Source organism: Mobula hypostoma, chromosome 1 (assembly GCF_963921235.1).
Source record: "Mobula hypostoma chromosome 1, sMobHyp1.1, whole genome shotgun sequence".
NCBI classification, from domain to species: domain Eukaryota; kingdom Metazoa; phylum Chordata; class Chondrichthyes; order Myliobatiformes; family Myliobatidae; genus Mobula; species Mobula hypostoma.
This window is the reverse complement of record NC_086097.1, coordinates 34,561,766-34,581,402: the sequence shown is the minus strand read 5'-3', so window position 1 is coordinate 34,581,402 and position 19,637 is coordinate 34,561,766. Positions and strand designations below refer to the sequence as shown.

Sequence of the window (19,637 nt, the reverse complement as noted above, 5' to 3'; positions counted from 1 at the left end):
TACATTAGGGAACTGGAGATGCAGCTCGATGAGCTTAGTCTGGTTAGGGAAAGTGAGGAGGTGATGGAGAGGAGCTATCGGCAAGTAGTCACACCGGGGCCTCAGGAGACAGATAAGTGGGTAACAGTCAGGAGAGGGAAGGGCAAGAGTCATTACTAGAGAGTACCTGTGGCTGTCCCCCTTAACAATGAGTACTCCTGTTTCAGTACAGGTGTCCCCTGCTTTTCGAACGTTCGCTTTACAAAACCTCACTGTTATGAAAGACCTACATTAGTTACCTGTTTTTGCTAACAGAAGGTACTTTCACTGTTACAAAAAAAGGCAGCGCCCGCCCCGAGCAGCCAAGCTCCTCCCCCGGAACTGCATTCTAGCCGGCATTGCTTAAACACGTGCCTGTGAGCAGCCATTAGCAAGATGAGTTCTAAGGTATCGGCCTGAAAGAGCTCGTAAGGGTGTTACACTTAGCGTAAAACTAGACATAATTAAGCGTTTTGATTGTGGTGAACAAAGGAAGGACAAAGTGACTTTGGTTTGTGGAGGTTGAAGAAGATGATGTTGAAGAGGTTTTGGCATCCCATGACCAAGAACTGATAGATGCTGATGCAATTGGAAGAGGAAAGGATAACAATCGAAACTGAATACAGTAGCGAACGGACTGAAAGTGAAGTCGCCCAGGAACTGAACGTGAAGCAACTGCGTGAGATTTTTGCTGCAATTATTGCAGAAAGTACGACTTTAATTTTGAAAGGGTACGTTGATTTAGGGTATACTCGCAAGATGGTTTGAGTCCTTACAAAGAACTGTATGATAGAAAAATGTGCGAGGCTAAGCAGTCAAGCAAGCCTTCCACATCAGCCACAGCAGACGACGAACCTCGATCTTTGACATGGAGGCAGGCACACATAGAAGAAGATGACCTGCCTGCCCTGATGGAAACAGACGACGATGAGATGACACCCCAGTGTCCCACCACCCCAACCCCCGGGCCGCGGACCGATACATTGCCGCGAAGAATGCACAGGTAGCCGGGACGCACCCAGCACATCTTTAAGAAAAAAGCCAAAATAAACAAGCTAATTAATTAGGTGCCGCCCGGCACGTAAATGTCGGCCCAGATCAGAGGCGATTGCCGACTGCGTCACCTCTGATCTGGGCTGACATTTACATGCTGGGCGGCATCTAATTAATTAGCTTGTTAATTTCGGCTTTTTTCTTAAAGATGTGCTGGGCGTGTCCTGGCTACCGCTGCATTCTCCGCGGATCGGTATCGGTTCGCTGCCCGGAGGTTGGGGACCACTGCACCATCCCAACCTCCAACGACTCAGCCTAACACACCATCATCAGTGTGCTCGGCGCTGACTTCTCGATTCTGGTAAGTGATACTACACTGTACATACATTATTTCTACTTTATATGGGCTGTGTATTGTTATGCGTTATTTGGTATGATTTGGCAGCTTCATAGCTTAAAGGTTACTGGAGAAAGTGTTTCTGCCGAGAGCGCTTGTGTGAGATTTTCGCTATGGAGAACAGTGTGGCAATGATTGTAGAAAAGTATTTCTACTTTATATAGGCTGTATATTTATCATATCATTCCTGCTTTTACTGTATGTTACTTCAACCTTTGTACATGGCATTCATCGACCTCACCAAAGCCTTTGACTCGGTATCAAGGGAACTCCTATGGGATGTCCTATCCACCTATGGATGCCCTGAAGAGTACATTCGAATCCTGAGACTCCTCCACGATGGCATTCTTGCCACGGTCATGGTCAGCAACAGTAACTATGAGCCTTTTCAAGTTAGATCAGGAGTAAAAACAGGGATGCGTGATTGCCCCAACTTTGTTCACCATCTTCATTGCGACAATCATCCACATTATCAAGGACGACCTACCCCCAGGAATCGAAATTGTCTACAGAACAGATGGAAAACTTTTCAATCTTGCCTGTCTCAAGTCCAAAACAAAGACATCCACAAGTTCCCTCATCGAGTTCCAATACGCAGATGACAATAGTGTTGCAGCTCTTTCAGAAAACCATCTGCAACAGATTCTGACTCCCTTCAACCGTGCATACACGAAACTTGGACTTCCCATCAATTCCAAGAAGACTCAGATCATCTATCAACCGTCATTAATTGAGACAAATCAGATAGAACCATCAATCCAACTTGGTGAAACAACCCTGGAAAACGTGGACCACTTCCCTTATCTTGAAAGTCACCTCTCCTCCAATGTTGACCTTAATGACGAGATCCAACATTGTCTTAAATGCGCTGGAACAGCTTTTAGATGTCTCCGACAAGAGTCTTTCAAGATCGTGACATCCGAACAGACACCAAAATGTTACTGTACAAAGCAGTGGTAAACCCAACGCTCCTGTATGCATCAGAAACCTGGACAACATACCGACGACATCTGAAGGCAGTTGAAAAGTTCCATCAACGCTGTCTTCGAAACATCTTAAATATCAGCTGGGAAGATAGAAGAACCAACGTCAGTGTGCTAAATGAAGCAAAAACAACAAGCACTGAAGCCTACGTCATCAAGAACCAACTAACATGGAGCGGTCATGTTGTTTGGATGAAAGACGAACGTCTGCTGAAACAAATCTTCTACTCCCAGCTTAAAGAAGGCAAACGTAAAAGAGGTGGACAACAGAAGAGACTCAAAGACGTCTTAAAAGCCAACACAAAGAAATGTAACATTGAAATCAACAATTGGGAAACTAATGCCAAGGACAGGAAACTCTGGCAAGCCATCATCCGAGAAGGAACAGCAACTTTCGAAGCCAGCAGATGTGCAGAATTAGAAGAAAAGAGAAGAAAATGGAAAGAGAGGCAGCAACAACCAAAGCCCGATCTGCCATCTGGAACTACCTGTCCTGAATGTGGAAGAACTTTCAAAGCCAAGATTGGACTCATAAGCCATTTGAGAGCCCACAAGTAGATCAACAGAACGAAGACCATCATCCTCAACCTCGAGGGATAGCCATGACGATGACCACTGTTATTTTAGGTTTTATGTGCTATTTGGCATGATTTGGTAGGTTATTTTTTGGGTCTGTGAACGCTCACAAATTTTTCCCATACAAATAAATGGTAAATGCTTCTTCACTTTACGACATTCTGGCTTACGAAGCATTTCATAGGAATGCTCTTACCTTCGGATGGCGGGGGAAACCTGTACTGTTGGTGGGGGGGGGGCGGGGAGAGAAACGACCTACCTAGGGGAAGCAACAGTCTGGCCCTGTGATTCAGAAAGGTAGGGAAAGGAAGAGGACGGCAGCAGTGATAGGGGACTCTATAGTTAGGGGGTCAGACAGGAGATTCTGTGGATGCAGGAAAGAAACACGGATAGTAGTTTGCCTCTCAGGTGCCAAGGTCCGGGATGTTTCTGATCATGTCTACTGTGACGACAAACCAAGTTATCAGAAGATTGATGCTGATGAGAGAGATAAGGGAGACAATGGAGAAACATTCAAAATGCTAATAAGAGAGAAGAGAGAGATTAACAAAAAGACACACAGTTCCGAGTATTGACAGACCGGTTGCTTTGAACCTGAACTGTTTGAAGTTTGATGGACAGGCGATACCCCAGCAGGGGGATAAAAGGAGCAGGTTCGCTAAGACACGACACACACCACGAGATCACGAGATAATGAGACCCTGGAAGAGCGGTGTGCCCCCACAAGTTGGTGGGAGTTTGGAGGTCTGGTCGCGTGAACCGACCATAGACGCCCAGGGTGAAAAGGTACGATCGGTGGGAACCTGGTGTGTGTCCGCCCTTGCCTGGGTGCCGGGTTCACCGCAGAAGAACGGTCGTATCCAGAACGGAGGGGTCACGGTCGGTGACCACAGAAGACATTAAAAGGGTTCGCCCGAAAGCTAACTGCGAAGAACAAAGGTCTGTCTGAATCAGATTTGCATATTATCTCTCTCTCTCTCCAACGGCACAACAGCGATTACTGCGAACTGTACTAAGCTGAACTGAATTCTGTGTCACTTGAGACTGATCATTTTACCCCTAGACTGTGATAGAGCTTGGTTGATTTCTATTACCCTAGTTCTGTTTACATGCGTGTTTTATCATTGCTAACCTGTTTGCATTTATATCTTTACGATTAGAGTACTGTGTCACTTATTTCTTTAAAAAAACTTTATTAGCTTCTTTAAAACCAGACTCCAACTAAGTGGTCCATTTCTGCTGGTTTGGCAACCCAGTTACAGGGTACGTAACATAAGTGGGGTTCCCGTTCGCGATTTTGAACGCCAAATTTGGGACTAGGTAAATTGATTGGGTTAAAATTCCCGAAAGAAAGAAAGGGCAAACAGCAGAAATGGAGATTGAGGAATTTCTACAGGCGCCAACCTTGGAGGCATTAGAGGATGCCAGGAAATCAGAATTGGCAACTGTGGCCAAACGGTTGAATTTTTTAAGGGGAAGTCAACAATGAGGAGAGTGGAGATGCACAGAGCTATCATAGAGCACTATGTATCTAAAGGTGTGTTTCCCCAAAGGGAGCTGGAGGTGGTATCTATGGGAAAACGTGGTGGAGAAGCAGTACAGCTGCAGATTGAAAAATTGAGACTCGAGCATGAGTTCCGGGTAAAACAGCTGGAACGAGAAGAAAGGGACAGGCAGTTAGAATGAGAAAAGAGGCAGTTAGAGCGACAAGACAGAGAGAAACAGAGGGAAAGGGAATTTGAGCTGGAAAAGTTAAGGATGACGCTAGCGCAGGGGCCCATGCCGAGCCAAGGTGGAGGGTTCAGGGCGACCCAGGAGGTTAGGCTGGTTCCCCCATTTGAGGAGGTCGATGTTGATCGGTACTTTCTCCATTTTGAAAAAGTCGCTGTAAGTCAGGACCGGCCGAGGGATAAGTGGGCTGTTTTGCTTCAGAGTGTACTTAAAGGAAAAGCCCAGCAAGCTTACTCGGCATTGTCCGCAGAAGATGCCCAGAGGTATGATGTGGTGAAAGAGGCGATACTCGGGATTTATGAGTTGGTTCCGGAGGGAATAGGTTAAAATAGTTAGCCAGTGTGATTTCATTGGGCTGGAAGTGCCTGTTATTGTGTTGTATCTCTAAATAATAAAAAGATCAAAACCGTTTATCTTTTTCAAGAAAAGTATAGGGATTAGATTATAAACAGTAGGACAGTGTGATGCCTATTCCCATGTACTGTACAGCCTGCAGTATGTGGGGTTTGGAAACCCTTTCTGTGGGCTTAGTGAAATATACTCTCTTTTCACAGTGTGAGTACTGGGTTTCAGAGATTCATCACTGGCTGGAGGTGCCACGTTGATAGTTCAGTGGATAACAAGCTTTAGAGGACGCCATCCTGCAGTTTTAATAGATCTTCAGAGAAGGATGAGGTGACCACCGGTTAGAGAAAGGCAGATGGGAAGGGGAAGGCAGGAAAACACCAGAGTGCATCTCACTTCAAAACTGTTTCTGAAATAGAAAATATTAGAGGTTAACGTTTTCGGACAAGACCAGCTGCACTATGAGGGAAAGAGAGATAGGTGATTTAATAGAGAAGGGAACAAGCAGGCATTTCAGAGGTTTTAAGTATACATACAGGATGCTGTGTTGCCTCTCTGGTACCGGGTCAAGGATGTGCTGGCACAGATGAAGGGCATTCTCAAGGAGCGGAGTAAACAGCAAGAACTAAGGGTTAACATTGGTACTAACAGTATAAGTAATAAGGTGAATGAGGTTCTGCATCATGGATTTAGGTACCAAATGCCAATGAGTAGAACGTCAGCTCAGATGAACATGTGGCTAAAGGAATGGAATAGCAGGGTTGACATTAGAGAGTTTGGGGATATCAGGACCACTTCTGAAGAAATTGGGATGTACATCAGCTGGATGAGTTTGGAGCTTAGAGCATGGATTGATACCTGGAAATATGATGTTGTAGCTATTAGTGAAACATGGTTGCTGGAGGGGTGTGATTGGCAACTAAATATTCCTGGATTTCGTTGCTTCAGGTGTGATAGAATCGGAGGTGATAGAGGCGGAGGTGTTGCATTGCTTGTCAGAGAAAATATTTCAGTGGTGCTTTGGCAGGATAGATTAGGGGACTAGTCTAGGGAGGCTATTTGGGTGGAATTGTGGAATGGGAAAGGTGTAGTAACGCTTATAGGAGTATATTATAGACCATCTAATGGGGAGCGAGAATTGGAGGAGCAAATTTGTAAGGATATAGCGGATATTTGTAGTAAGCACAAGGTTGTGATTGTGGGAGATTTTAATTTTCCACACATAGACTGAAAAACCCATTCTGTAAAAGGGCTGGATGGTTTGGAGTTGGTAAAATGTGTGCAAGATGGTTTTTTGCAGCAATACATAGAACCAGACAAGAGGCAGTGTTGCATCTCCTGTTAGGGAATGAGATAGGTCAGGTGACAGAGAGAGTACTTCGGGTCCAGTGATCACAATGCCATTAGTTTCAATATAATTATGGAGAAGGATAGGACTGGACCCAGGGTTGAGATTTTTGATTGAAGAAAGGCTAACTTTGAGGAGATGCGAAAGGATTTAAAAGGAGTGGATTGGGACAATTTGTTTTATGGGAAGGATGTAATAGAGAATATGTAGTAATGTCATTTAAAGGTGAAATTCTGAGGGTACAGAATCTTTATGTTCCTGTTAGGTTGAAAGGAAAGGTTAAAAGTTTGCGAGAGCCATGGTTTTCAATGAATATTGGAAACTTGGTTCGGAAAAAGAGAGAGATCTACAATAAATATAGGCAGCTTGAAGTAAATGAGGTGCTCGAGGAATATAAAGAGTGTAAAAAGAATCTTAAGAAAGAAATTAGAAAAGCTAAAAGAAGATATGAGGTTGCTTTGGCAAGTAAGGTGAAAATAAATCCAAGGGGTTTCCACAGTTATATTAATAGCAAAAGGATAGTGAGGGATAAAATTGGTCCCTTAGAGAATCAGAGTGGATGGCTATGTGCGGAGCCAAAAGAGATGGGGGAGATTTTGAACAATTTCTTTTCTTCTGTATTCACTAAGGAGAAGGATATTGAATTGTGTAAGGTAAGGGAAACAAGTAGAGTAGTTATGGAAACTATGATGATTAAAGAAGAGGAAGTACTGGCACTTTTAAGGAATATAAAAGTGGATAAGTCCCCGGGTCCTGACAGGATATTCCCTAGAACCTTGAGGGAAGTTAGTGTGGAAATAGCAGGGGCTCTGACAGAAATATTTCAAATGTCATTAGAAACGGGGATGGTGCCGGAGGATTGGCGTATTGCTCATGTTGTTCCATTGTTTAAAAAGGGTTCTAAGAGTAAATCTAGCAATTATCGGCCTGTGAGTTTGACGTCAGTGGTGGGTAAATTGATGGAAATTATCCTTAGAGATGGTATATATAATTATCTGGATAGAAAGGGTCTGATTAGGAACAGTCAACATGGATTTGTGCACAGAAGGTCATGTTTGACAAATCTTTTTGAATTTTTTGAAGAGGTTACTAGGAAAGTTAATGAGGGTAAAGCAGTGGATGTTGTCTATATGGACTTCAGTAAGGCCTTTGACAAGGTTCCACATGGAAGGTTAGTTAGGAAGGTTCAATTGTTGAAGTAGTAAAATGGATTCAGCAGTGGCTGATGGGAGACGCCAGAGAGTAGTGGTGGATAACTGTCTGTCAGATTGGAGGCCGGTGTCTGGTGGTGTGTCTCAAGGATCTGTACTGGTTTCAATGTTGTTTGTCATATATATTAATGATCTGGATGATGGGGTGGTAAATTGGATGAGTAAGTATGCAGATAATACTAAGATAGGTGGCGTTGTGGATAATGAAGTAGGTTTTCAAAGCTTGCAGAGAGATTTAGGCCAGTTAGAAAAGTGGGCTGAAAGATGGCAGATGGGGTTTAATGCTGATAAGGGTGAGGTGCTACATTTTGGTATGACTAATCAAAATAGGACATACATGGTAAATGGTAGGGCATTGAAGAATGCAGTAGAACAGAGGGATCTAGGAATAATGGTGCATAGTTCCCTGAGTTGGGATGTAATGTTGAAATTATACAATGCATTGGTAAGGCCAAATTTGGAGTATTGTGTACAGTTCTGGTCACCGAATTATAGGAAAGATGTTAACAAAATTGGGAGAGTACAGAGAAGATTTACTAGAATGTTACCTGGGTTTCATCTCCTAAGTTACAGAGAAAGGTTGAACAAGTTGGGTCTTTATTCTTTGGAGCGTAGAAGGTTGAGGGAGGACTTGATAGAGGTATTTAAAATTATGAGGGGGATAGATAGAGTTGATGTGGATAGGCTTTTTCCATTGAGAGTGGAGGAGATTCAAACAAGAGGACATGAGTTGAGAGTTAAAGGGCAAAAGTTTAGGGGTAACATGAGGGGGAACTTCTTTACTCAGAGAGTGGTAGCTGTGCGGAACGAGCTTCCAGCAGAAGTGGTTGAGGCAAGTTCGATGTTGTCATTTGAAGTTAAATTGGATAGCTATATGGACAGGAAAGGAATGGAGGGTTATGGGCTGAGTGCAGGTCGGTGGGACTATGTGAGAGTAAGAGTTCGGCACAGACTAGAAGGGCCGAGATGGCCTGTTTCCGTGCTGTAATTGTTATATGGTTATATGAGTTGCACTTTAACCAGAACACTTCAACATCCTTGCAAAGGGGTTTGCTGGTTCTCTTATGAGAAGATTTAAGTTGAGTTTGCAAGCAAATAGGACACAGAATAGATGTACAATTGGACTGCAGGTATAGTCAAATACATATAGAAGAAACATTAGGTCAGTCTAGTAGGCGGAACAGATATAGATTCGATCAGGCAAATGGGATGATAGGCAGATTAAACTGCATTTACTTTAATGCAAGAAATATGACAGGGAAAGGTGATGAACTGAGCGGATGATCAGTAAATGGAAATATGATATTGTTGCCATTGGAGACACGGTTTAAAAAGGAGAGGGTAGGGGCAGGGATATAAGATATGGTATTGAATTATTGATTACAGGAGTCCATTACTACAATAATGAGGGAGGATTTCCTGGAAAGGTCTTTAGATTAAATCACATGGGTGGAGCTTATGTTTGAAAAGGCGGCAGTCACTTTGTTTCAAATACACTGCAGTCAGCAGGAGGGAGAGGACCAGAAATGCCAGCAATTCACAGCAGTGTAAGAATAATAGGAGTTTTCAACTTTCCCAATGTTAAGTGGGAGGACTTAAATCCAAGTGGATTAGATGAGGGTAAAATTTTTAAAATGCAGACAGAAGAACCTATGTAAGTATTTAGACAATCTTACCAAAGGAAGGTCAATACTAGACCTAATCTTAGGAAACGTAGCCAGGCAAATGGTAAAGAGACAGTGAGACAACGATAACTGTTCGTTTCAAGGCAGTTATAGGAAGTGACAATTGATCAGAAATCAGTGTCTTGAACTGGCAAAAAGCTGATTTCAATGTGGTAAGCCAAGACTTTGCTAATGTAGACCTGCAACAACTATTTGCAAGTGAGTGACCAGAGGGAAACATTCAAAATTGAAATGGTGCGTGCATAAGACCAACATATTCCCATAAAGGTGAAAGTTAATGACAGTAAATCCAACAAATTTGTGTCAAGGGGTGTCAAGCGATATCAAGGGATAAAGAAAAAAATTGAGGTTACAGTAGGTATAAAATACTAAAAGTGGGAAAGGCCCTTTGAGAGCTGAGTGTACTACCAAAGCAAGGAAGTTTATAGGAATTGGAAAGCTGGACTTGATAGTGAGCATGGGTATGGTTTATTTGAAGGGTCTGTCATTGTGCAGCATTAACTCTGAAATGGACTAGTGTAGATATCAAGCTGCCTTTTGCCTTCCCATTGAAGAACATTATTTTTCTTTATTGTTAATTGCAAAACATTAACATGGAGGATAAGGAAGAAAGTATTGTCCATGTGGCTATCCATTATTGACCAACCAAATCTGATTAATTCCATTGCATCCCTTGTGTATAAGCATCAAAATATATTTAAAACAATGTAGAATTACTACCGAGACAACATTAACCACTACAGCAGAATGAACAAAACTGCTAACCCCACCCAACCACACTTTCAGATCCTTTGGGTTAGGTTAGGTGCAAATTGTTTTGAACATTGCATGTACTTAAAGATCATTTACGGTTGAAACTGATAACAAAAGTTCGAAATTCAAATTCTGCAAACATCACTAATACCCCTCAGGAAGTGTTATCAGACATGTGATGTAGAAATTGCTAACTATATTGCATTTAGAATATTTTGTGGAAAAAAGGCCAGAAAAAATGACAAAAATAAAGAATTATGCAAGCAATGAACAAGAGTCAATTAAAACACACAGTTAACTTTAAGTTGCTAGTTTCTTTTTCTTCTAACGGTATTTAACAAATGTATCAATTACAAAAGTTAAAGAATGATAATAATCCTTTCTCATCACTTTCAAATGGTATGCTGTAAAATGGGGAGTCAGGGGTCAAGGAGGATAACAAATAAAGTTAAATTTAATCGAAAAGTAACAGGTTACATGCTTAAAATCACACACTTACTTGAATTGAAAAGAATCCACTGTCATCCATATTCCCTGATGGTTGCTTTGAAATGAAAGAAAAATTGTAAAAATGTGATAATAGAAATGTTCACAGTACATTGACTAAGAGGCCAAAAATGCCCAGTGCTAAAAACATAAAGTTTGAAAATGTATTTTACCAACCAGAGCTAAATGCATCAAGATTGGGACATCGTGCAAGAATAACACTGTGAAAACAAATCTGTTGATGTCTGAAATCACTACTGTAATTGAGAATATGTTTCAGCACCATAGTGCATATGTAAAATTTTCATCTTTAAAAAATACAAGTTACTCTGAGGAACTCAACTCTCTCTTCAGATTTTTTTTCTCAAGGACCTGGCAGCTAGAAGCATTCATTTGAAATAAGATATTTTTTTACAATGCTGCCCCCGGTTGACAGCATAATGCAACTTCACAAAATTATTTATATTGAGTGTTTAGTGTCACATAATGACAGACTAGGAAGAGTCTTAAATCAGATTATTTAGAAATCTCATTCATTTGTGAGAATGGTAAAAGAAAGCCCCAATACTCTGCACTGTAAAGTGGTGAGGACATTTTCTCTTTCTACAACCCATCCCTGCATAATGTATTCCTGATCTCAGCTGCTTTGCAGAGGAGACTTGGAGACGCAGGAAGCTGAAAGCCATAATGATGTACACACAAATACCTATTACAGATGGCTATAAGAATATTGCTAAGAGTTAGTTGAGTGATAAAACATCGTCAACAGGACACCAGAAGACCACAGAATCTCTTTCAGTAGTGTTCTGGAATCTGATACATCCAACTCCAAAAGTGCCTTTACACTGGAGATTAAATAACATTTAATTTCCTTGCAGCACTGTTAAAGCACTGTTAATTTCTTAACAGCATTTGTGTAAATTAAAGTTACTTTCTTAAGTTCATGGACCAAGGCTCATACCCATAACTATATGACTTGGATGTGAGTTGCCGCAACTGGATTATTGAAAAGGCCTATAAGGAGCAATTGAAGTTAACACAATTTAAGCTGCAGATTTTACCTGTAAAAATATTCTGTATTCTTCTGTGGTAGTTCCTCCTTCTGCCATTCTTTCTCGCTCTTCTTCATCCAACTGCTGTGCAATTGTAGACAGGTCTATGGGGCTGAAGTACTCGCCCTGAAGCAAATTGTTGAGGCAATGCTGAGCACAGAGGGACCCTTCTTGCTGCAGGAGCAATCAAAACAGTCAATTCTTTATGTAAACTCGGTGACAGCCATCTCTTGTACTGTTGTGAAAATGTCAATATTTAATTATTGACACATATCGTGGAGTGGGCTTTTCAGGACTTTCAAGCTGCGCTGCCAGCAATCCCCCAATTTAATCCTAGCCTAATCACAGGACAATTTACAATAACCAATTCACCTACTAACCGGTACGTCTTTGGACTGTGGGAGGAAACCGGAGCACCTGGAGGAAACTCACGCAGTGATGGGGAGACGTACAAACTCTTTACAGACAGCAGCAGGAATTGAACCCGGGTCGCTAGTAGTGTAAAGCATTGTGCTAAACACTACGCTACCACTTCCCAAAAAAAACTCATTACTCACTGATTGAAAATGCATACAAGTTTTGCTCTAATTTCCGCAGTGGAGATTGAGTAGCCATATTGCAATCTGACCCTCTTGCCAAGATGGATTGAAGCAAAACCGTATACTTTCTATGACCCACATGTTGAGATGCGTTCCAATTTTCCTCAAAGAGCAACATTCTCACTGACTCGTAGGAATATCTGACCCACAACTGCTCAAACTATCTTAAAACCATAAAGTTATAGCGTTATACAAGAATGAAACTGGCCCTTCAGCCCAACATGTTATGCCGACCAAGGTGCATTCCTGAGCTAGCACTCCCCTCCCCTTGCCTGAATTTGGCCCACATTCCTCCTGAGGAGAAGCATACACGATGAAATTAAGAACTCTGAAAGCTGCGCATCAGGAACACCTAGAAATTGTTAATAATCAGAGAAAGTCAAGTCAAAGTCAATGAGTATTTATTATACTCTGTGCTTATCAACCTGACGGACACAGAGTCCATAGAAGTGAGGCAATACAACACTGAGTCATGGACAGTATACAGATTAGGGGATGAGCTGTTTACTGTCTAGAGGCAAATTAGGGTGGATATTCCCTCGGAACCTGTGGGAGGCGAGTGCAGAAATTACAGGAACCCTAGCAGAGATATTTAAAACCTCCTTAGCAATGCATGAGGTGCCGGAGGATTGGATCTTCTGTTGTTGAAGAAAGGCTTTAAGAATAAGCTGGGAAATTAGGAAAGTGGTGAGTCTGACTTTAGTAGTGGATAGGTTATAGGAATGTACTCTTAAGAGACCAGATATATAGGTAATTGGATAGACAGGAACTGATTAGGGATGTTTCTTTGCGTGGTAAATGATGCCTTTAGCAAGGCCTTAGACAAGGTCCCGCATGGGAGGTTAGTCAAGAAGGTTTAGTCGCTTAGCATTTAGGATGAGGTCATAAACTGGATTACACATTAGTTTCACGAGGGAGGTCAGAAAGTGGTAGTAGATGGTTGCCTGTGACTACTGGTATGCCACAGGGAACAGTGATGGGTCATTGTTGTTTGTCATCTATATCAATGACCTAGATGACATTGTAGTAAACTGGATCAGCTCATACCAAGATTGGTGGTGTAGTGGACAGTGAGGAAGGCTATCAAAGGTTACAGTGGGATCTGCACCAGCTGGAAAAATGGGCTGAACAATGGTAGGTGGAACTTAATGGGAAATTAAAGCCAGCGTAAGTCTTACACAGTGAGTGGTAGGGCACTGAAGAGTGTAGGAGAGCAGAGGGATCTGAGAATACAGGTCCATAATTCCGTGAAAGTGGCATCACAGGTAGATAGCATCATAAGGAGAGCTTCTGGCACACTGGACTTCATAAATCGAAGTACTAAATACAGGAGTTGGGATGTTATGTTGAAGTTGTATAAGATGTTGGTGAGGTCTAATTTGGAGTATTGTGTGCAGATCTGGCCACTTACCTACAGGAAAGATATCAACAAGATTGATAAAGTGCAGAGAAAATTAGCAAGGACATTGCCCGTACTGGAGAACCTGAATTATGGGGAAAGGCTGAACAAGTTAGGACTTTATTTCCTGGGGCATGAGCGAATGAGGGGAGATTTGACAGAGATATACAAAATTATGAGAGGCACAGATAGGGTAGATGCAAGAAAGCTTTTCAAGTGAAATTGGGTGAGACTAGAACTAGAGGTCATAGGTTACAGGTGACTGGCTAAATGTTTAAGGGGCACATGAAAGGGAACTTCTTCACTTATAGTGTGGAACAAGCCGTCAGTGGAATTGGTGGATCCAAGTTTGATTTCAATACTTAAGTGAAATTTGGATGGGAGGGTTATGGAGGGCTATGATCCAGGTGCAGGTCAATGAGACTAGGCAGATTAGAAATTTGGCACAATCTAGATGGGACGAAGGGCCTGTTTCTGTGCTGTGGTGTCTATGCCACTAATATCAAAATATGTATATGTCACAATATACTACCTTGAGATTCATTTTCTTGCAGGCGTTTACAGGAAAATAGAGAAATACGACAGAATTTATGAAAAGCTATACATAAACAAAGACCGTCAAACAACCAATGTGCAAAAGACAAATTATGCAAATAAAAAGTAAATAACATTGAGATCATATGCTATAGAGTCCTTGAAAGTGATTTTGTGAGTTGTTCAGTTATGGTGAGTGAAGTTACCCACACCGATTCAGGAGTCCGATAATTGTTGGGTAATAACTGTTCCTGAACCTGATGGTATGGGACCCAAGGCTCCAGTACCTCCTGCCTGGTGGTAGTAGCGAGAAGAGAGCATGGCCTAGATAATGGATGCTGCTTTCTTGTAACAGCGCTCCATGTAAATGTGCTCAATGGTGGGGAGGACTTTGTCTGTGATGGATTGCTTGCAGGACTTCCCATCAGGCACCTCCTGCCCATTTTTGGGCCAGTCTCCAGGTCCCAGAGTTGTAATTCATTTAGAACTCACAAAAACTGAGGAAAACAAGTCATTCTCATTTCAAAGGGGCAAACTAAGGACAACGACAACAACTCTGGCATTATGTGCTAATTATGTGGAATAGCAGATTGCATGATGAAATATTACTCCTTATATTTTTGGGGCATGTACTAGATGTAGCAGAAACATTAGTCTGATGAACTATGTATATCAGCACATTCCACTTATTCATTATTTAATAGGATAATTACAAAGGAAATTAGCAATGAAATTACAGAACAGACATTATCCTTGGTACATTAGCCTGCTCTCTGATCCAAATGAAAAAAATTGTTTTGAGATTCCCCAAATCTTTTTAATAGCAATTATTCATTTTAGGTTATTGCACATGAACTGTAAGCACAGTAGAGGTGAATTAAACCACAAAGACGAGGCTAACTAGTGAATTAAGTGAACCAAAGTAATGTTGAACAACCGTCATTCCTTTCCCTGTCTGTGCTGACTCTGGGGACAGAATTGGCAAACAAACCAATTAATCTCATTGACATTCCTACATTTCCAGATTAAAACAAATCTTTCCCTCTAACAAGAACCAGCAATTCAGACATCCTAGATAAAAGCTGAAGTTATTTGCAATGTCATTAATATTATTTAGTAGTAAAACTTAGCAGTACTATTTGAGAAAGTTCTGACAAAGTTTCCATTAACAATCAGTACAGTATAAATAGAATCCCACTAGCTCCCTTTAGATCTGCCTCCTACAGAGTGGTTCTACAGGGTGAGCTCTCTAACCAGAGGCCAGTGACTAATGAGTGCCAAAGAGATCAGTGCTGGGCCTGTTGTTGCCTGTCATCTATATCAATGTGCTGGATGATAATGTGGTTAACTAGATGAGCAAATCTGTGGGTGACACCAAGACTGGGGGTGTAGTGGACAGCGAGGAAGGTTATCATGATTTGCAGAGGATCTGGACCATCTGGAAAAATGGTAGATGGAATTTAATGCAGACAAGTGCGAGGTGTTGCACTTTGATTGGACCAACCAAGGTAGGTCTTACACAGTGAACGGTAGGGCACCGAGGAGTGTGGTAGGGCACTGAGGAGTACGGTAGAGCAAAAGAATCTGGGAATACAGGTCCATAATTCACTGAAAGGGGCAGCGCAGGTAGATAGGGTCATAAAGAAAGCTTTTGGCACATTGGCCTTCATAAATCAAAGTATTGACTACAGGAGATGGGATGTATGTTAAAGCTTATCAAAGCATTGGTGAGGCCTAATTTGGAGTATTGTGTGCAGTTTTGGTCACCTACCTACAGGAAACATATAAATAGGGTCAAAAGAGTACAGAGAAAATTTACAAGGATGTTGCCGGGTTCGGATGACCTGAGTTGTAAGGAAAAATTGAATAGGTTAAGACTTTATTCCTTAGAAAGTAGAAGATTAAGAGGAGATTTGATAGAGGTATGCAAAATTATGAGTATAGATAGGGTAAATGCAAGCAGGCTTTTTCCACTGAGATTGAGTGGGACTACAACTGGAGGTCATGGGTTAAGGGTGACAGGTGAAAGATTAAGGGGAACATGAGGAGGTGGAAACTTCTTCATTCAGAGGGTCATGAGAGTGTGGAACAAGCTGTCAGCACAAGCAATCCATGCAAGCTCGATTTCAACATTTAAGAGAAGTTTGGACAGATACGTGGATGGCAGGGATACGGAGGGCTCTGGTCCTGGTGCAGGTCAACGGGAGTAGACAGTTTAAATGGTTCGGCATAGACTAGATGGGCTGAAGGCCTGTTTCTGTACTATGACTCTGTGACTTGAGGCAGGGTCTAATATTTAAAACTAAATCAGACCAATATAACACGCATTAAGAAGGTCATGGACCTCAAGTTTAGAGCATAGAAGTTACAGGTCTTGTATAAACAAGATATTTGCCAGAAAGATTAACTCTGTCTCTGTCTCCACAAATGCTAACTGACCTGGTCTGTACCTTCGGCACTTTCTATTTTATTTCAGATTTCAAGCATCAGTTTCATTTTGCTTTTGGAAAAAAATGTCCTAATTGGTGCTGAAGACCATATGCTGAAATTTGGAAAAATGAAATGCAGTATTGAAAATGGTTAAATTCTTTTCATTTTATTTTATACAAGGTAGAACAGGCCTTTGTGGCTCTTCCAGCCGCGCCGCCCAGCAATCCCCCGAGTTCACCCTAGCCTAATCATGGGGCAGTTTACAACGACCAGTTAACTGTGGGAGGAAACTGGAGCACCTAGAGGAAACCCACGCAGTCACAGGGAGAATGTACAAACTTCTTACAGGCTGTGGCAGGAATTGAATCCCAGTCACCTACACTGTAAAGTGTTGAACTAACCACTATACTGCCATGCACTTTAACAAAGAACTCAATATACAACATAGAAATGGGTCACAGTCCAAAGTCTGGGCCTGATATTGTAGTTCTCTAATAAAATATTGTAATACTCTTGAGTCATAAAATGCTGCATTGTGACAGCTGATCTAATTTGCTTTGCACGTCCTTCCAGCTTGCAAATGTCCAATCATGTAAAACCCACACTTTCAAATAAACAACACACACAAAATGCTGGAGAAACTCAGCAGGCCAGGCAGTATTTATGGAAAAAAGTGCAGTCGACATTTCAGGCCGAAACCCTTCGGCAGGGGAGAAGATTTAGGATGGAGATGAGGAGAAACTGTTTTTCCCAGAGAGTGGTGAATCTGTGGAATTCTCTGCCCAGGGAAGCAATTGAAGCTTCTTCACTAAATATATTTAAGATACAGTTAGATAGATTTTTACATAGTAAGGGAATTAAGGGTTATGGAGAAAAGGCAGGTAGGTGGAGCTGAGTTTACGGACAGATCAACCATGATCTTATTGAATGGCGGGGCAGGCTCGATGGGCCGGATGGCCTACTCCTGCTCCTATTTCTTATGTCCTTATGTTCTTAGATTTCCAGCATCTGCAGATTCTCTCGTCTGTCATACAAATAATCATTTGGGAGACTCGTAGATGAACTTACCAAATTCTGTGGGGCTGCAGGCAACTTCTGCGGGTTGGAAGCATGGTTCAGGGCCGTGTTTCCAGCTTATGAACAACTCAGGTTCTGAACAATTTACAGGAACAGAACCATGTCATTAGCTGGGGGGGGGGGGGAACCTCTATTCCAATGCGTGCTGTGGCAGTTGGGCAAACAAAGCAGCAACTGGAATGTTTCTCTTGAAGAAAGTGGCCTTTCCAATAGTATAATGCTCTTTGTGTATTGCAATCAAGGATTTAGCAATCAAACTCTGGAGAAAACTCCAACCCATGACGGAGGTACACAACTCTGCAAATAGTGGGAGGGCTTCCTCCACTTCGCCATACATGTTACTTTGAATAACATTCAACTCTCCGGCTGCATGCTTTTGTTTGACCATTTGTTCAAGTTGAAATAAAAATCATAAACGGCCTGCTTCAAAAAGCTAAGGTTCAAACCCACGTCTTGTCCATAACTGTGGCAATTGATTTTCATCGCTGTCTATATTTCCACTGATCATCAGATGAAACATTATTTTATTTACTTAGCAATATAACCCTTTGAGCCTTGTTGTCCCAGCAACCCCACAGCCCCAATTAACCCTAGCCTAATTATGGGACAATTCACAATGACCAGTTGACCTACACGGCATTTCTTTGGACAGTGGGAGGAGAGCAGAGCATCCGGAGAAAACCCACACATTCCACGGGGAGGATGTGTAGAAACTCCTTACAGAACGGTGCCAGAATTGAACTCTGAAGTGTTGCAGTTATAGATCCCGCAACCTGCCTGGGTTGTAGGAGTGCTGTACAGATGAGAGCTGCACCTGTTGTCCCCATCTCTCACAGTTGTGGGCGAGTGCCTGGGTTGTGGCAAAGCTCTCTCCAGTCCACTCTGCAATGTTGTCTGTCTATTTCTTCCTCTGTCTGCCCCTTTTTCTTTTCCCCTTGCACTGTTCCCTGAAGAACGGTCTTTGAGAGTCCACTTGATCTTCTCATGTGGCCATACCATTTCAGTTTCCTTTTCGTTACTGTGGAGAGTAGATCTTTGTCTCATGTGCTGGGTGATGGTTCTTTTCTCTTCATCGTTTGAGACATGGTCAGTATAGGAGATGCTGAGGAGCCTTCTGAAACATCTCATTCCCATTGCCTGGATCTTCTTTTGCAGTTCAGCTGTCAGAGTCCATGATTCACATGTATACAAAAAGATGGAGAGCACAAGTGCGTGACGGAGTTTCAACTTGGATTTGAGAGTGATATTGTTGTCTCTCCAGATTGGTTTTAGGTTAGCCAGCATTGCTGTTGTTTGGATTGCCCTGGAAGGACTTCAGGCTTTGATCCTTCTTGGTTGATGGTGGTGCCAAGGTACTTGAACTGTTTGACTGTCTCTCGTTCTTGTCCACTGCCTGTGATTTTTGCCGTGATTGGATCCTCGCTGTTTCTCATCAGCTTGGTTTTCTCTGTGCTGATCTCCATGCCATATCTGCTAGATGTACCATCCAGATGGTTCACAAGGCGGGCCAGTTCATCCTCACTCCCTGCCAGCCCACAATGTCATCAGTGAACCTGAGGTTGGTTACTATCTGTCCTCCGATACTGACTGTGCTGACATGGTCCAGGGCATCTGTCATTATTTGCTCCAAGAAAATGTTGAACAGCGTGGGTGAAAGGAGGCAGCCTTGTTGGATTCTAACTGATGTGTGGAACCACTCTCCACCTGTGCCTTGAACAAGTACTGCACTAACAACAGAATATCTGCAGATGCTGGAAATCCAAGCAACACACACAAAATGCTGGAGGAACTCGGCAGGCCAGGCAGCATCTATAGAAAAAAGTACAGTTGACATTTCGGGCCAAGACCCTTTGGCAGTGCCACACTGTTAGCTTTGGTGTAAAGCTGCTTGATGGTTTGGGTCAGCTTCTGGCCCAGGTTGTACCTCTTCACTGTGGCCCAGAGAGCATCATGCCACACCCTAGTGAATACTTTCTTGAAGTCTATGAACACGTGGAAGATGTCCTGTTGATGCTGGCTG

General features: G+C 42.3%; 1 protein-coding gene across 3 annotated transcripts in view; it reads right to left on the bottom strand.

Moving 5' to 3' along the window:
• The window catches only part of atxn3 (ataxin 3), a 100,253-nt gene that overhangs the window by 68,778 nt on the left and 11,838 nt on the right, over positions 1-19,637 (bottom strand). For all 3 annotated transcript variants that reach the window (XM_063046204.1, XM_063046194.1, XM_063046184.1), the window contains 2 exons: positions 11,588-11,752; positions 10,540-10,584 (listed from right to left, as the gene is read on the bottom strand). In XM_063046204.1, coding sequence (XP_062902274.1) covers positions 10,540-10,584; positions 11,588-11,752 — 210 coding nt within the window. The remainder of the gene's footprint in view (positions 1-10,539; positions 10,585-11,587; positions 11,753-19,637) is intronic.